Source organism: Pyricularia grisea, assembly GCF_004355905.1.
Source record: "Pyricularia grisea strain NI907 chromosome Unknown Pyricularia_grisea_NI907_Scaffold_2, whole genome shotgun sequence".
Classification (NCBI taxonomy): Eukaryota; Fungi; Ascomycota; class Sordariomycetes; order Magnaporthales; family Pyriculariaceae; genus Pyricularia; species Pyricularia grisea.
Window position 1 is genome coordinate 122495 of NW_022156717.1, and position 13406 is coordinate 135900.

The following is a 13406-nucleotide window of genomic DNA, read 5'->3' on the forward strand; positions in this document are numbered from 1 at the left end:
GCCAAGATTGAGGTTAAGACCACGCACAGTGAAACAATCAACGGTCAGGGGTCGAGTGGGACGCCTAGATCTACGACCATGACAAGCCTAACCTAGATGCAAACTGATTCTTCGGCCAACTCTCATATAAATGAAGTTTTGGTACCAAGATAACTTTACACATCTCACAGAACCTGATTCATCAAAAACCTTGCTGGACAATTATAGGCAAACGTTTGAAATTTATCGCAACTTCGTTTGCCAAGCTAAGACCTATCCGATGATAAATCTACTTTGTACCAAGTCATCCGATGCTATCCGGCCTCCGCGGCCTGACGGTGAAAATGGAGAAAATAACCAGGGTATCAACTATGTCAAGCAACCAACTCCTATATGTCCCAAGCGCCTCGCTACCAGTTTACCCTGAGGCTTGACGTAAAAAAAGAAGACCAAATCTCATGTTAAAGCAAAGCAAAAAGAAATAATTGAGGTGAGCAATGAGGAGGTTTACTCTTGCTCTTCACTTGCAAAATCCTCCAATGCTCCTGAAAACTCCCGCAAAACCTTGCGGACCACTTTGTTCCCATGTGGAGCAAACACAAGCTGTTCTGCCATCTCTTGCAATGCACGGCGAAGCGTCATTGCATCTTCCCAGCCCAGATCGGCGGGAATGGGAACCTGAAGAACTCGCTGTTCAGCTGCAGGCTGTACAAGGAAAGCTGGCGAGGATAGCGATACTTGATTCTTATTCTGTATAGCTAGAGGTTGCGCAGGGGCATGAGAAGGACCGGCATCTCTAGTGTTGATCGCTTCGTTGCGGTGCTTTCGCTTAGATGGTCGTTGCGAGTTTTGTGTCCTTTGGCGCTTCAATCCTGTTAGATGCATCATGTGGTTAGGACTGTCAGGATGCAGGTGAAAAATGCTGGTGAGAAATGCAGACGAGGAATGCAGACAAACCTTTGTATAAACTGCACTTTGCCGTTTGTGCATTATATTTGCAGCATCCGCAACCACCATTGTGAACACCTGGCACAGAGTAGCACCCAACAAAAGGACCTCTGTTGGCTGTACAGCGCCTGCAGGCTATTGGGTTTTCTGTCCCAACGATCTGCATGATAATGGCCTCGACATTGTCAAGTCGTTCCCAGATAATCTTGCGACTTTTCCAGACGGGATGAATGATGCATGATCTTTGGGGCTGAGTATAACCAGTAGTTAGTTACATCCTCTCGGTTTCAGAGCAACCACGTACCTGCATCCCAAGCATTACCGCCGTCGCTCCATTTTTGGCATACTTGCCCGGCATTTGGGAAAGTATGTCTTTGACAACATCGATGCTGATCTCGCTTGGATCTACAATGTCGCTTTTGATCAAATAATCTGGCTCATCGACTTTATCGTTCTCGGGGTCTTGAGAATCGCCATCGTCACCCAGGAATTGGGCAAGTATATCCTGGTCGAGATTGTCCTCGCTCAAGGTGGTTGGGGCTGTGATGTCGTTCCTGGGAATGAAGTTTGGAATATCACCATTCTCAGATCCATCAGAATCAGAATCTGAGTCGCTACCTTCGGTTCCACTGATGCTGCCGGGTGAACTTTTGATATAGATTGGCGGGGATTCTGCGGCGACGAAAGACATGATGATCGAGTCTATGTCTATAGAGGCGACGTGTCTATAAGCAAGTGATCATTGTCAAAGGTCGTGTGGTACGGCCTGCCGGAGCACGATCAGATAGTTCGTACTGTTGGACAATGGAATGCGCGAGATGAGGTGGAACTGACGTGCCGACGCGACGCGGTGCTAGAAGTGATAGTGGAGTTAGTGGTAGTGGTAGGCTGGTAGCACAGAATTCGTCCGTTAGTACGTAGCACGTTCGCCAGGTCTGTGCGCTCCGCCGTGGCGGGGTGGGTCGCGGGGTTCCGTGATCGGCGGACGTGCTTAGAAATAATAGTGGTTGTTTGCGCGGAGTTTGTGGCGAGCGGAGCAGTTGATGCAAACATTTTATATCACAGCGTGCTTGAGGACTGGATGTCTTGCTTACCTTTACCACTCAATCCTCTAGACACGTTCCCAAATGTCCTTGTCAAAAGTCAAACACATATTACTTGTACGTATGAATCACCAGTCAGTCAACGGTCATGTACTAACAACAACCAGGTCCTCTCCGGCAAAGGCGGAGTTGGCAAGTCTTCAGTGACCACACAACTAGCCCTCTCACTCTCCTTGGCTGGTCACTCCGTTGGTGTTCTCGATGTTGACCTCACAGGTCCCAACATTCCACGCATGTTTTCGGTCGAACAAGCCAAAGTAACACAAGCCCCAGGCGGTTGGCTCCCGGTCCCAGTTCATGAATCAAACCCCGCCTCCAACATTGGTTCCTTACGCGTCATGAGTCTCGGCTTCCTCCTCCGCGATCGAGGCGATGCCGTAGTCTGGAGGGGTCCCAAAAAGACAGCAATGGTTCGCCAGTTCCTTTCGGACGTACTATGGGGAGAATTGGACTTTCTCCTAGTCGACACACCACCCGGTACGAGTGACGAGCACATATCGCTAGCTGAGACGCTTCTACAAAAGACTATTCCTGGTCAGCTGGCCGGTGCGGTTGTTGTCACAACACCACAGGCCGTTGCAACCGCCGACGTTCGCAAAGAGCTCAACTTTTGCAAAAAGACAGCCATACCGGTACTAGGAGTGATAGAAAACATGAGCGGCTACATCTGCCCTTGCTGCGGGGAAAAGACAAACATCTTCATGTCTGGAGGAGGAGAAGTCATGGCCAACGACTTTGGAGTCAAGTTCCTGGGAAGGATACCTATAGACCCTGTGTTTGTCGAGCTCATCGAAACCGGTAGGCGTCCAAGATATCAAGCCCCCACGAAATCGGACCCTGAGGAGTCACAATCCGAAAGCGAGGCCAGGGATCCAGGACTGCTTGTTGAAAAGTACACCGACAGCATACTGGCACCTATATTCGGAAACATTACTGCCGAGCTCATCAGGCCAGTATCAAATGGATGAGCGCGTTCAAGGTCACCCATGAATCGACACCTCCGTACATTTTGACTGAAACCCGGAAATTACGGATCAAGCTTCTTGAGGCGGCCAAGCCAACCGGACATCAAAATCCTGTACGATGTTGCGCTGCTCCAGCCCCACAACTACGTAATGTCCAGGGACCCTAGCGTACCCCACAGAGGCTAGGAAGAAGCTCTGTTCCTGGACACACAAGTTCAAGATGAGGGCTCAAGGTACAGGTAAAAACGTCTAGACGAATTTACGGCACGGGTACACGTTTATAGTTGCAGTTGCTTTTATAACGGCCACTGCAGGTCATTGATCTTGCAGGCTTGCCAAGTGCCCATCGCAAGATTCTGTAACTGCGGGGTTTTTGACCGCTTATAGCAGCTTTGTTCGGTCGCGAATTATGCACTGCGCCCACCTTGGGCATCGGCGATCCCACCCAATCCATGGCGGCACACATGCAAAATTTCCATCCAAACAAAACAAAATTTTCTCTGACCTTTTCATTGTTTGAGAACTGACTGTTCAATTCTTCCCAACCAACGCTTTGAGAATCTGCGAGTAGCGGTTGGTGATTACGAGGTGTGTTTTATTCTCAATTCGACAGACTGCCTTGGAATTGTGTCTGTCCTTCGCCTCTGTCCCTGTCTCTCCTGCCTCTGGCTCTGGCGACGTCTGACTTTCAGCTCTTGACTAACTCTTACAAATCTCCATAGCTTCCACCACTTTACCATCTATATATCCTCTACCTTGATGCCAAACTCAACATCTTGACGACCTAGCTCAACAACGCAAGTCACTTCTCGACCCCGTAGTCTCGTAACCAAAGCCCACCATTCCTTCGCTAAGGATATTCCTTCCTCTCCCCGGCCGACCTCCCTAACGTCCTTCAAGAGACGTTAGACAAATCCTCCTTCTATACGATCAGTATATTGGCATTGCCATTCTTTGTCGCCCAACACCAGTCCTGTGGGCCTACTCTCTCAGACGGAACCGCAAGGTCTCTGCTGAGTGGCAGTCAGTGTCCCGCGGAAGAATCCTCTTGGACCCGAGCGCCTGAACATAACATTGAACTTGATAAACATGGGTTGTGAGACTGGAAACAACGAGGGCCAGAGCTACAGCTTGCCCAGCGCCCCTCAGCTCACCATCAACCATGATGTTGCCCAAGACCTAGACTCCAGCGGTGCATTTGAGGGTACGTAGCAGCTCCGTTTCAGTATGAGCGATTTCTGACGTGCATGTAGGACCCGAGAAACTTCTCGAGGTGTGGTTCGCCCCCTCTCCCAGTGCCCTTCCATTGGGCACCAAGGAAAATGGCCTCAAGTCGGTTCCTTCAGACAACTGGGTTGAGATGCTTGACATGGTCAACTGCAAGATTCTCTCAGTCGTGCAGTCGTCTGTTGTTGATGCATACCTCCTGTCCGAGTCATCTATGTTTGTCTTCCCGCACAAGATTATTCTCAAGACCTGCGGAACTACGACCCTACTTCTGGGGCTCGCCAGGCTTCTGCGCATTGCCGCCGTCGATGCTGGTTTCCCGGTCCACAATGCATCCTCTGCTGAGGATGAAAAGGCCGCTGCCACACCGTACCGCGTCTTTTACAGTCGCAAGAACTTCCTCTTCCCGGACCGCCAGCGCGGCCCTCACCGCAGCTGGAAGCAGGAGGTCAAGTACTTGGACAGCATGTTTGAGGGTGGCAGCGCGTACATGGTCGGCAAGATGAACGGTGATCACTGGTACCTCTACATGACGAGCCCTGGTTCCACTGCTCTCACGCCACCTCAGACGCCGCCGGCTGGCGACCTCATGCGTATTCCCACAGGTCTTCAGACCTCAGGAAGTCGTGAAGATGACGAGACGCTTGAAGTCCTGATGACGGACTTGGATCCTGAGAATGCCAAGCAATTCTACCTGGAGCAAGCCAGTGCCTTGGCGTGCAAGCAGGCGGCACTCGCCCAGCATGCCAGGGAGGAGGCCCATGCTGCTCTGGACAAGGGCGCTTCAAGTGACGAACTGGCCACAGAGGCTCTCACCACCGAAGGCCACGCTCTCGGTACTGTCGTGTCAGACACTTGTGGCCTTTCAGACGTGTATCCCAAGTCCAAGTACCCGGACGCACGCATCGACGCTTACATGTTTGAGCCGTGCGGCTTTTCGGCGAACGGTGTGGTGCCAGCACCGTCTGATTCGACTGGTACTCAGGGTAACGAGCACTATTTTACGGTTCATGTGACTCCGGAGCCTAACTGTTCGTACGCGTCGTTCGAGACCAATGTTCCCGGTGGTCAGAATGGACGAGAGACTGTCGACATCATTGGGCATGTTGTTGGTATCTTCAAGCCTGGAAGGTTCAGCGTGACGCTTTTCGAAGGCAAGGGCCGTCAGCGTGGTGAGAACGGTGGAGCCAAGGCTGACCAGAGGCTGAGGGTTGACAGCGTTCCGGGATACCGACAGATGGACAGGATCGTGCACGAGTTTGATGACTACGATCTTGTGTTTCGCTTCTACCAGCGTGAAGGCTGGGTTGGTAAGGAAGGTGCCAGGGTTGGAGAGGATGATCTGTGAATCGATTTCGAATTGATCTGGCAATTTATGTCTTGGTATTCTTTGATATTCTTCGAGTCTATCTTTTCAGGTACTTTTAACATGTTTTCTCGGTTCATTGCAGTGGTATTAGGCTCTCTCATTGCAGTCGCATTCCATACCTGTCGTTCCGAGGTAGCCATCGCCCAACGACCAGTGAGACATCCAACACCAGCCACAATTGCCAAAACCGGTGATGACCCGCCTATCTATGGAATGTGCTGTCTTGACTGGCAGGCGAAGACACTTGCAGCTGAGGGCAATATGAACTCATGGGATGCTCCCAAGAGGGAGTCGATTATCCTTTTTCATGCTTCATCCTCTGAATAGCCTCCAAATACCAGACGCTCTTTTTTCACAGACGATTTATTCGATAGTCAACAGAAGCCATGCCTACAAAATCATACACAGGCAGCTACACCGGCAGTGGCAGCGGCACCAAAAGGTCACGACCTCTACGACGCTCCCTGGGTGGCGGCGAAGCGCGGACAAGGCCCCGACTTCTGGACCGTCCATGGATGTCACGGCTAATGGTGGCCTCGCTGCTGGGTCTGCTGATTTTCAGCATCATGGGCTTTATTGTCAGCTGCATCGTGCTGAGCGGACTCGCAGGACTCCCGGAGCTGTGCTTGGCGCAGGCGTTTCTGTTCTTTGCGGTGAGTATTTAAATACTTCGCCTGGTGGAGAATCATTCGCTGATTGGTTCTTTGGGTCTAGTGTTGCCTGTCACTCATCTACCTCGCCCTTCATCTAATCGCAGCGACGAGGAACTTGCCTGTCGATAGGCAGAGGGCACTACAGCACCCATTACAGTCGTGGGCGACGGTTGTAGCGAGTATAGCCCTGGTATTTTGGGTGCTATCAGTCATTGCAGTGCCGGCTTCTTTTGTGAAGGTTGATAAAAAGATGGTCGACTTACGGCCAGGCCATGTTGATATTGTGGTTTGTGTTTTTGGACTGTAAGTGCTGTGTTGATGTCTCTTGCAGACAGAAGTGCGAATTGATGGATATTAACTCTGCAATCCTGACCAGTATCTCTATAAGCATCGTCACAGTCGTCATCGAATACTCGGAAGCCCCTTTTACACTACCTCGCATCACGCCAGAGCATATAACCTGCCGCTTGAGTTCTCTGGGTGTCGACGAAGAGGCATTCGTGAGCGTTTCTCGACAGTGCTCAGCCGGAATGGTGTCTGAGAAGCCCAAGACAATAAATGAGTGTGACTATTCTCAGCATCCGACGGCACAAGAACGGATACAAAAGGCCGTCTTTGAGAGGCAGACAAAACTTGCGAAACCAGTCCCAACAGGGAAACAGACAAGCAGGGTCGTTTCGTCACCTCTAGGGCCAAGACCAATGCAAAGTACAATACCAGAGGGCAGAGAGCCACAACCGTTTAGACCAGGATCTACAAAGCCGCTCAGAAGGCCTGTTCCACAAGTCATCCTACCACAAGAGCCAAGGCCCACTCACGTCGGTGTTCAAGCAGAAGGGTGGAAGACGCAGTGGAGCGAACTCAAAAGCGAAGCCGGCATCACATCAGAAGGTAGCACGCCTACAATCACTCCAGCGACGAGCATATCGACCAGCCAATACTCTCACACAAGGCGACCTCCATCTAGGGATGTGAGACGACAGCAGAACGATAGGATTTCTCTCCGAGTACCACCACCTATGCCGAGAAGCCAACCGGTCAGGGATTCAAGGTACGTTGGTCAGCAGGGGAGGGCGTTATATCCGCCAAGGCCACCTGGGGGATTCGTTGATAGGACGATACCGGTGCGCGCGCATCAAAGTATGTTGCCTGATGTGCAAAGGATGCCAGGGCCGATGACAGCACGGATAGACCATAGGCCGAGGGTGATGCCGACTGGTGCAGTCCAGGCTGGATATAACGGGCGGGAGGTTGAGCAGGCGGCTAGACGGCAGAGGGTTGAAGATTTTGCTATTGGGAGAGAGAGGTTGGATAATGATATGTCTGGTAAGAGTAGGAGGCAGACTAGCAATCCTCGAGTGCCGGGTAGTTGGGACTGAGTGATTGAGACAATTGTAACTTGAGCCTGAAAGTTCTGTCAAAGGTACCTATTTATGGCAACTTGACCAGACGATGGATGTAGACAATTCGAGAATAGCAGTAAAAACTAGGTAAATTTACAGCAGACTGAACTGACACAATGCACTCACTTCGGAACTCATCAAATGATTGGCTCGGTTGTCGGTCGGTAATCGGCTAAAAGGCGAATCGTGGATTACATAACCCATGTCAACCAATAGGAATCCATTATTTTGTGCCTCGTTTCCAACAGGTCGACAGGGTCGAATCCCCCACTTGCCCCAAGGCTCTAGCAGTATTGTCGCAACTTTGCTGTGGCAGAATCAGAATCTGCACTGCCATCCGATTAATATGCCATCGTCAGCACATACCTCCCAATGCGCTACTATTGTCGTAGTAAAAGGAGGCTGATTCTACAAGGGTCTGGGTTTATTACACGCCGGTCCCGGACCTTGATGGCCCACACACATCACCGCCACCGCCGTCATAACAATATAGTTTTGATCCTCGGCCTGACAGCACGCCATTGAAGAGCCCCGTCGCGTCATCAAACGAACAGATTGATCGGTAATCATGCCGAACTCGGACCAAATGAAGGCGACTTCTCCTGCCGCGTCGTCCCCGGCTGCTGCCGTCGCAAGGCCACCAAAACGGACCTCAAACACGTGCAGTATGTCTCATTTCTTCTTGACTTTTTTACCCCCCTCACATACGTCATAATCTACCCTACAGTACTGACCGCATCAACCACCAGACACGTGCCGTGCTCGAAAAGTACGGTGCGACGGCCGTCGTGATGTCTGTACCAATTGCGAACGTCTTGGCTTTGGCTGTACCTACCATGACGCTGGCCCTGGCTCTGGATCTACAGAGGGGGAGACGGCCATGTCGTCAGCCTTGGCTCTAGCCCTGCCTAGACGTCGCGTTCGATTGGCTTGTGCTAATTGTCATTCACGCAAGGCTCGGTGCAGTGGATCACTCCCAAAGTGTGACCGCTGTAGAGCAAGGGGTATTGAATGTGTTTATCAACCTGGGAAACGAGCACGCCCTTCTTCGGTCATGGTCGGCGAGTCTACGGCACCTACATCAACCACTCCAGATAGGCCTGGTAGTGGCAATGGGCCTGCTCGAGACGATCGTGTCTCTGTCCACAGCCGGAGTCATTCATCAGATCGAGACGTAACTAGCGTGACCAGTCCAAGTAACTTTGGTCAAGCTGCAGCAACAGAGGATGAGGACGCAGTACTGGAGTCGATTGCACCACGAGCCTTTGAACAATTTTTTCGACATATTCATCACATACCCGTATTTTCCTTTCTGCATCGTGCCTCTCTGATGCAACGATATCACTCTGGGCTCATAGATCGAGGGTTACTACTCGCACTCATTGGCATCACTTCATTACTGACTGACTTGGGGAGCGGCACGCGCGACTTTGGGGTTAGGTGTATCGACGAGGCCGAAACTACGGTTCTTGGAGAGTTGGAGAAGCCATCAACTCTCAAGCTACAGACGCTAGTGCTCATCATCAAACATAGGATCTTGATGCGCAGGTTCCCTTCGGCATTCATGCTACATGCGGTTGCTTCTAGATTCGCAGTTGCTCTACGGCTTAATCACGAGAACCCGCGACTTTGCTTCCTCGCTCAAGAGTCCCGTCGGCGCCTGATGTGGGCTGTGTACATGATAGACACAGGTATCGCTGCTGGACATCCAGATTTTGGCCTTTGGGAGAACAAAGCACCGTCAAACATCCGAATCCAGCTCCCCTGCAATGAACGCAACTTTGACTTTGATCTCCCCGAGGTCACAGAACCCCTTGAACAACCAGCTCCCGGTCCTGATGGTGTCATCCCACCCATGACGGACGATATTGGCTTTCTTGCTCTGCACATACGCGTCTGTCTGCTACGGAGCCGAATATTACAATACACCAAGAATATGATACATGGAAGCCCAACTCCAGAACAAATAGCAAATCTTCCAGCACGGTTTGCCGAACTGGAATCACAACTTGGCGCCTTTGCATCTCGACTACCAGTCTCTTTCAATTGGTCCGAGGCCAACGTACGGTTGCGAGCATACTCCCCGCGGCTTTGTGTATTCGTCATGACACATTTATTGTGGGAACAATGTCACATTGACCTATATCGTGTTGCGGCTCACTCGGGAGTATCACGAGACGCTTTGCCGCAGACTATCATGGCACGAATCGAGGCTAGTCACCCTGGGTTTGCTGGTATCTGTCGCCGCCAGATCTTTGAACACGCCAGAGCAATGGCAGACATGTTTAGTCTCCTGTTGACGCTGGATGGAGTTCCAGTCACGGATATGGACCTTCCCGTCTGTTTGTATCAGTGCGCGCGGATGCTATACCTGAGTCTGCATACTAGTGGTGTCGAGTTTGGAATCACTACCGAGAGCGTACAAGAAATGGGAAATGTATGTCTTCGGGTACTGAAGCAAACCATTACAGCACCAGCGGCCATGGGAATCCGTGCAGATCTTGAGAGACTGCTTGCAACGGGTATTCCAAGCGATTTGGCCCCTAGTATACCGGACTCGCCTGAAATCCCCATGGGAGGAGCACGAAATCCAGTCCCGAGTCTCCTCACCCAAAACATACTATCAAACACAATGAACACGGTGCAATATCAGTCACCAATTGCAGCGTCTCTTCCCAACGGTGGGCAGACATTCCCACAAACTGCCGTTACAGGGACGCCTTTTCAAGCCGCCACAGAACCACCTTTGGCACAGTTGGACCAGCCAGCGACTGCGCCTGCAACAGCGACGGCCACAGCGGATGAGCCCAAATCGCCATCTGTGGCGTCTCTACATCCCAGTAACGCCTTTGATGGACCGTTTGATGGTTTGGACTTTAACATGGATCAGTTTGGTATGGATTCGCAGTCGTGGTATTCGACCGAATGGTTGGGAGGCGATTTTTCTAGTGCAGCCGGACAGGCAGCTACTTGACTGATCTGCTATGTATGACATTTATACCAAAGATGTATTCGTTGTACATCGATCATGCATTTGTACATCGATCATGCATTCGCCCCCGATCATGCATTCACAACACCGTACCACACCAGACCCATCAAGGCTCCCATAATAATAACGATGGGAGGATCCACGCCAAAGGAGTAGCCAAAGACGAAGCTGGATGCCGTCACCACTACCCACCACGCCTCCTGCCCGAGGTTTGTACCTTGTTGGAAACCCTGATCAATGTAACCAATTTGCCACAGACGGTAGACTGCAGTATAGACCAACCCGACAGCAGCAGCGTTGACGCCTCTGATCATCGACTTGACCCACCTGATACCACGGATCGCGGTCCATATTCCCATAGTTGCGTGGACAATCATCAAGCCCGGAATGAATATACCCAAGAACCCGATTGCGCCGCCGGCAGCTGATGAATAACCCCCGTTGACGGCCGTCAAGGCGCCTAGGTAGACGGCAAAGTTGAAGTTGGGTCCTGGGAAGCTCTGCTGGATTGCAAGACCGATGAGAAAGTCGCGGGGGCTCACCCAACCTTCGGCAACGACGTATTCGCGTAGCAGTGGAATAACAACGGGACCGCCGCCGAAAATAATGGTTCCGGCCAGGTACAGGTTTCCAAAGAGACTGAAAAGGAGTGGTTTATCGGGGAGGACGCCGCGCAGGACCATGACGACGATAAAAGTCAGCATGAAGGCGATGATTATGCCGAGGCCAAAGGTCCACGAGAAGTTAAGCACGTGGTCCTGTGGGATGGTCCTTGGCTCCGTCTCTGTCTGCAGCCGCCCGTCTTCAGTGACGGGTAGGGATTCGGCACTGGCTGGCCTTGTCTGTCGCTCTCTTGCGGGGCCTGAGACGGACGCAGTGCTTTCGGCGTCTTGTTCAACCCGTTGAGCCTCTGGGAGGTTAACAGACTCGGGCTCTTGCACGCGTCTCCGGGGCTTTTTAAACACCCCCACCGCGGCTTTGATGGGCCCGTGAAGCCACCGGTAATCATGGATAATCGTTGCGAAGCCGCCCAGGACTATCAGGAGGGGAAAGTACCAAAGGGCATTATACATGATGCCTGCGGCGGCGCCCAAAAAGACTAGTATGTGGGTGATTTTGTCGGTGATGGCCTTTTCCGACAGCTGAACGGCGGCCACAGCGATGATGCCGACGGTCGAGGCGTTGAGACCAGATAGGAGAGCGTAGGCGATGCGTGGAAGCGAGTCCCCAATGTTGGAGACACCAATGGAGAGGCCATACATTCCCAAGGCTCCGGGCAAGCTGAGGAGTTTAGTATAACTGCAGCTTACCACACGATCGATGGCGAGAGCTTACCTCCAGATGAGAAAACCCAGCAGGGCGGAAAGGAAGCCATCATGGATGAGGTTGATGCAGTAATGCATCTTTGTGCTGGCTGGGCCAGAGGTGGCCTGGCAGACACTGAACAATTCTTGATACTAGATGGAGTTAGATGGTTATGATGGTCACCATGAAACGGGAACGACTTACTGTCTGTTCGTCGATCCATTGCAACTCTCGAACGAATTTATCATGAAACTATGTGGTGAACAAGTCTGTTAACGATGCTGCAATGGAACAAATAATCTACGCCGACTTACAATCTTGAAATGAACGGGCGGTCCACCAAATGCAGTGAATCCAAGATGATAATTGGTACGGAATGTGTTGGCCAATCCCCGAGCCAAATTGTCGGGCCTCCAACCTCCCCAGCGACGAATAGCCATTGTTGTAAACCGAGTTACTTGTTGTTTTGCCTGATGTCGTCAAGAGAAGCAAGACAAAGAGTATCGAGAGGTTAAAATATCGCAGCGATTGATGCACCGACCATCAGGCTCAGCTTGCAGCGCGTCGAATCACTGCTTGTCGCTTAGACACGTGCGTCTGACCTACCAGGGACACCTGTAATGTTTAATTTTACGGTTATTTCAAGGACGGTAGACGAGAGGTTTGTTCCGATTCTATACGGATACGATATGACATTGCTCACTGACGATAGATAAAAATAAAGGCTCTGTTTACCAGGGCATCTTCTGAGTTTGGTCTGGTGCGATGATTCATTTTGAATCAGTAGCAACCCCCTGTCTGTTCGAATGGATGGTTGTGTTTGTCTCGATTGCGTGCTCAATCGCGTGAACCAATTGGATCCGCCAAGAGTCGCCAAGCGCGGGTGTTTTGTTCCTGTAGATGTTTGAGACATGCATCTCAGCTTGCTGCGGGGATATTTTGGGTGTTTATTGGCTAATAGAGTAGGAGAACACATTGGTCAATCTTATCCCCTTTATGGCAGTAGATGGAACATATTTTTTAGTTATCAGGTGTGGGAACAAGAAAACATAAAATGGTTTAGGTATGAAGGGTTTAAAGTAAACCACTTGTGGGCTCTACCTGTCGATGGTATATTCACCACTTCGTAGTTTGTATTATACTAACGGTAATCGTATCTTTGTTTCGCAACGACATCTTTCCTTGCAGCCTGTAGAAGGTCGCCATGAACCTCTGAGAATAAAGACCAGAAGCATAACAACTGCTATTATATACCGGATTTGGATCCTTTGTTTCAGGATTAGAGATAATAGGTGCTTTACTCTGAACAATCATCGTACGTGGAATAGAAGGATGTCTATCAGAGAAGCATGCCTGATACTGTATTCTCTAATATAAAATGTTGCATGATGCTTCAAGAACACCAAACAAAACGCTTTATCTGACAGTCGACAGACGCAGCCATAAAACCTCATCCCAGAAT

General features: G+C 50.9%; 5 protein-coding genes across 5 annotated transcripts; 3 read left to right on the forward strand and 2 right to left on the reverse strand.

Annotated features, from left to right (window-relative positions):
- Position 1: 1 nt before the first annotated feature.
- Positions 2-1774, reverse strand: PgNI_02656 (uncharacterized protein). Its single transcript, XM_031122717.1, has 3 exons — positions 1232-1774; positions 937-1177; positions 2-851 (listed from the first exon to the last, which is right to left on the reverse strand). Exons 1-3 carry the CDS (start codon positions 1616-1618, stop codon positions 487-489), a joined length of 993 nt encoding a protein of 330 aa, XP_030984366.1. The 5' UTR covers positions 1619-1774; the 3' UTR covers positions 2-486.
- Positions 1775-2004: 230 nt separating this feature from the next.
- PgNI_02657 (uncharacterized protein) lies at positions 2005-5889 on the forward strand. Its single transcript, XM_031122718.1, has 4 exons — positions 2005-2087; positions 2138-3583; positions 3718-4199; positions 4249-5889. The coding sequence occupies exons 3-4, from the start codon at positions 4085-4087 to the stop codon at positions 5568-5570; spliced, it is 1437 nt and encodes a 478-aa protein (XP_030984367.1). The 5' UTR covers positions 2005-2087; positions 2138-3583; positions 3718-4084; the 3' UTR covers positions 5571-5889.
- An 88-nt stretch (positions 5890-5977) lies between these two features.
- On the forward strand, positions 5978-7623 carry PgNI_02658 (uncharacterized protein; the record flags this gene model as incomplete). The annotated part of the gene is made up of 3 exons (XM_031122719.1): positions 5978-6244; positions 6306-6547; positions 6621-7623. The coding sequence occupies 3 exons, from the start codon at positions 5978-5980 to the stop codon at positions 7621-7623; spliced, it is 1512 nt and encodes a 503-aa protein (XP_030985543.1).
- Positions 7624-7998: 375 nt separating this feature from the next.
- Positions 7999-10621, forward strand: PgNI_02659 (uncharacterized protein; the record flags this gene model as incomplete). The annotated part of the gene is made up of 2 exons (XM_031122720.1): positions 7999-8312; positions 8397-10621. Exons 1-2 carry the CDS (start codon positions 8216-8218, stop codon positions 10619-10621), a joined length of 2322 nt encoding a protein of 773 aa, XP_030985544.1. The 5' UTR covers positions 7999-8215.
- Positions 8710-12658, reverse strand: PgNI_02660 (uncharacterized protein). Its single transcript, XM_031122721.1, has 4 exons — positions 12259-12658; positions 12149-12196; positions 11975-12096; positions 8710-11920 (listed from the first exon to the last, which is right to left on the reverse strand). The coding sequence occupies exons 1-4, from the start codon at positions 12382-12384 to the stop codon at positions 10711-10713; spliced, it is 1506 nt and encodes a 501-aa protein (XP_030984232.1). The 5' UTR covers positions 12385-12658; the 3' UTR covers positions 8710-10710.
- Between the last annotated feature and the right edge of the window lie 748 nt (positions 12659-13406).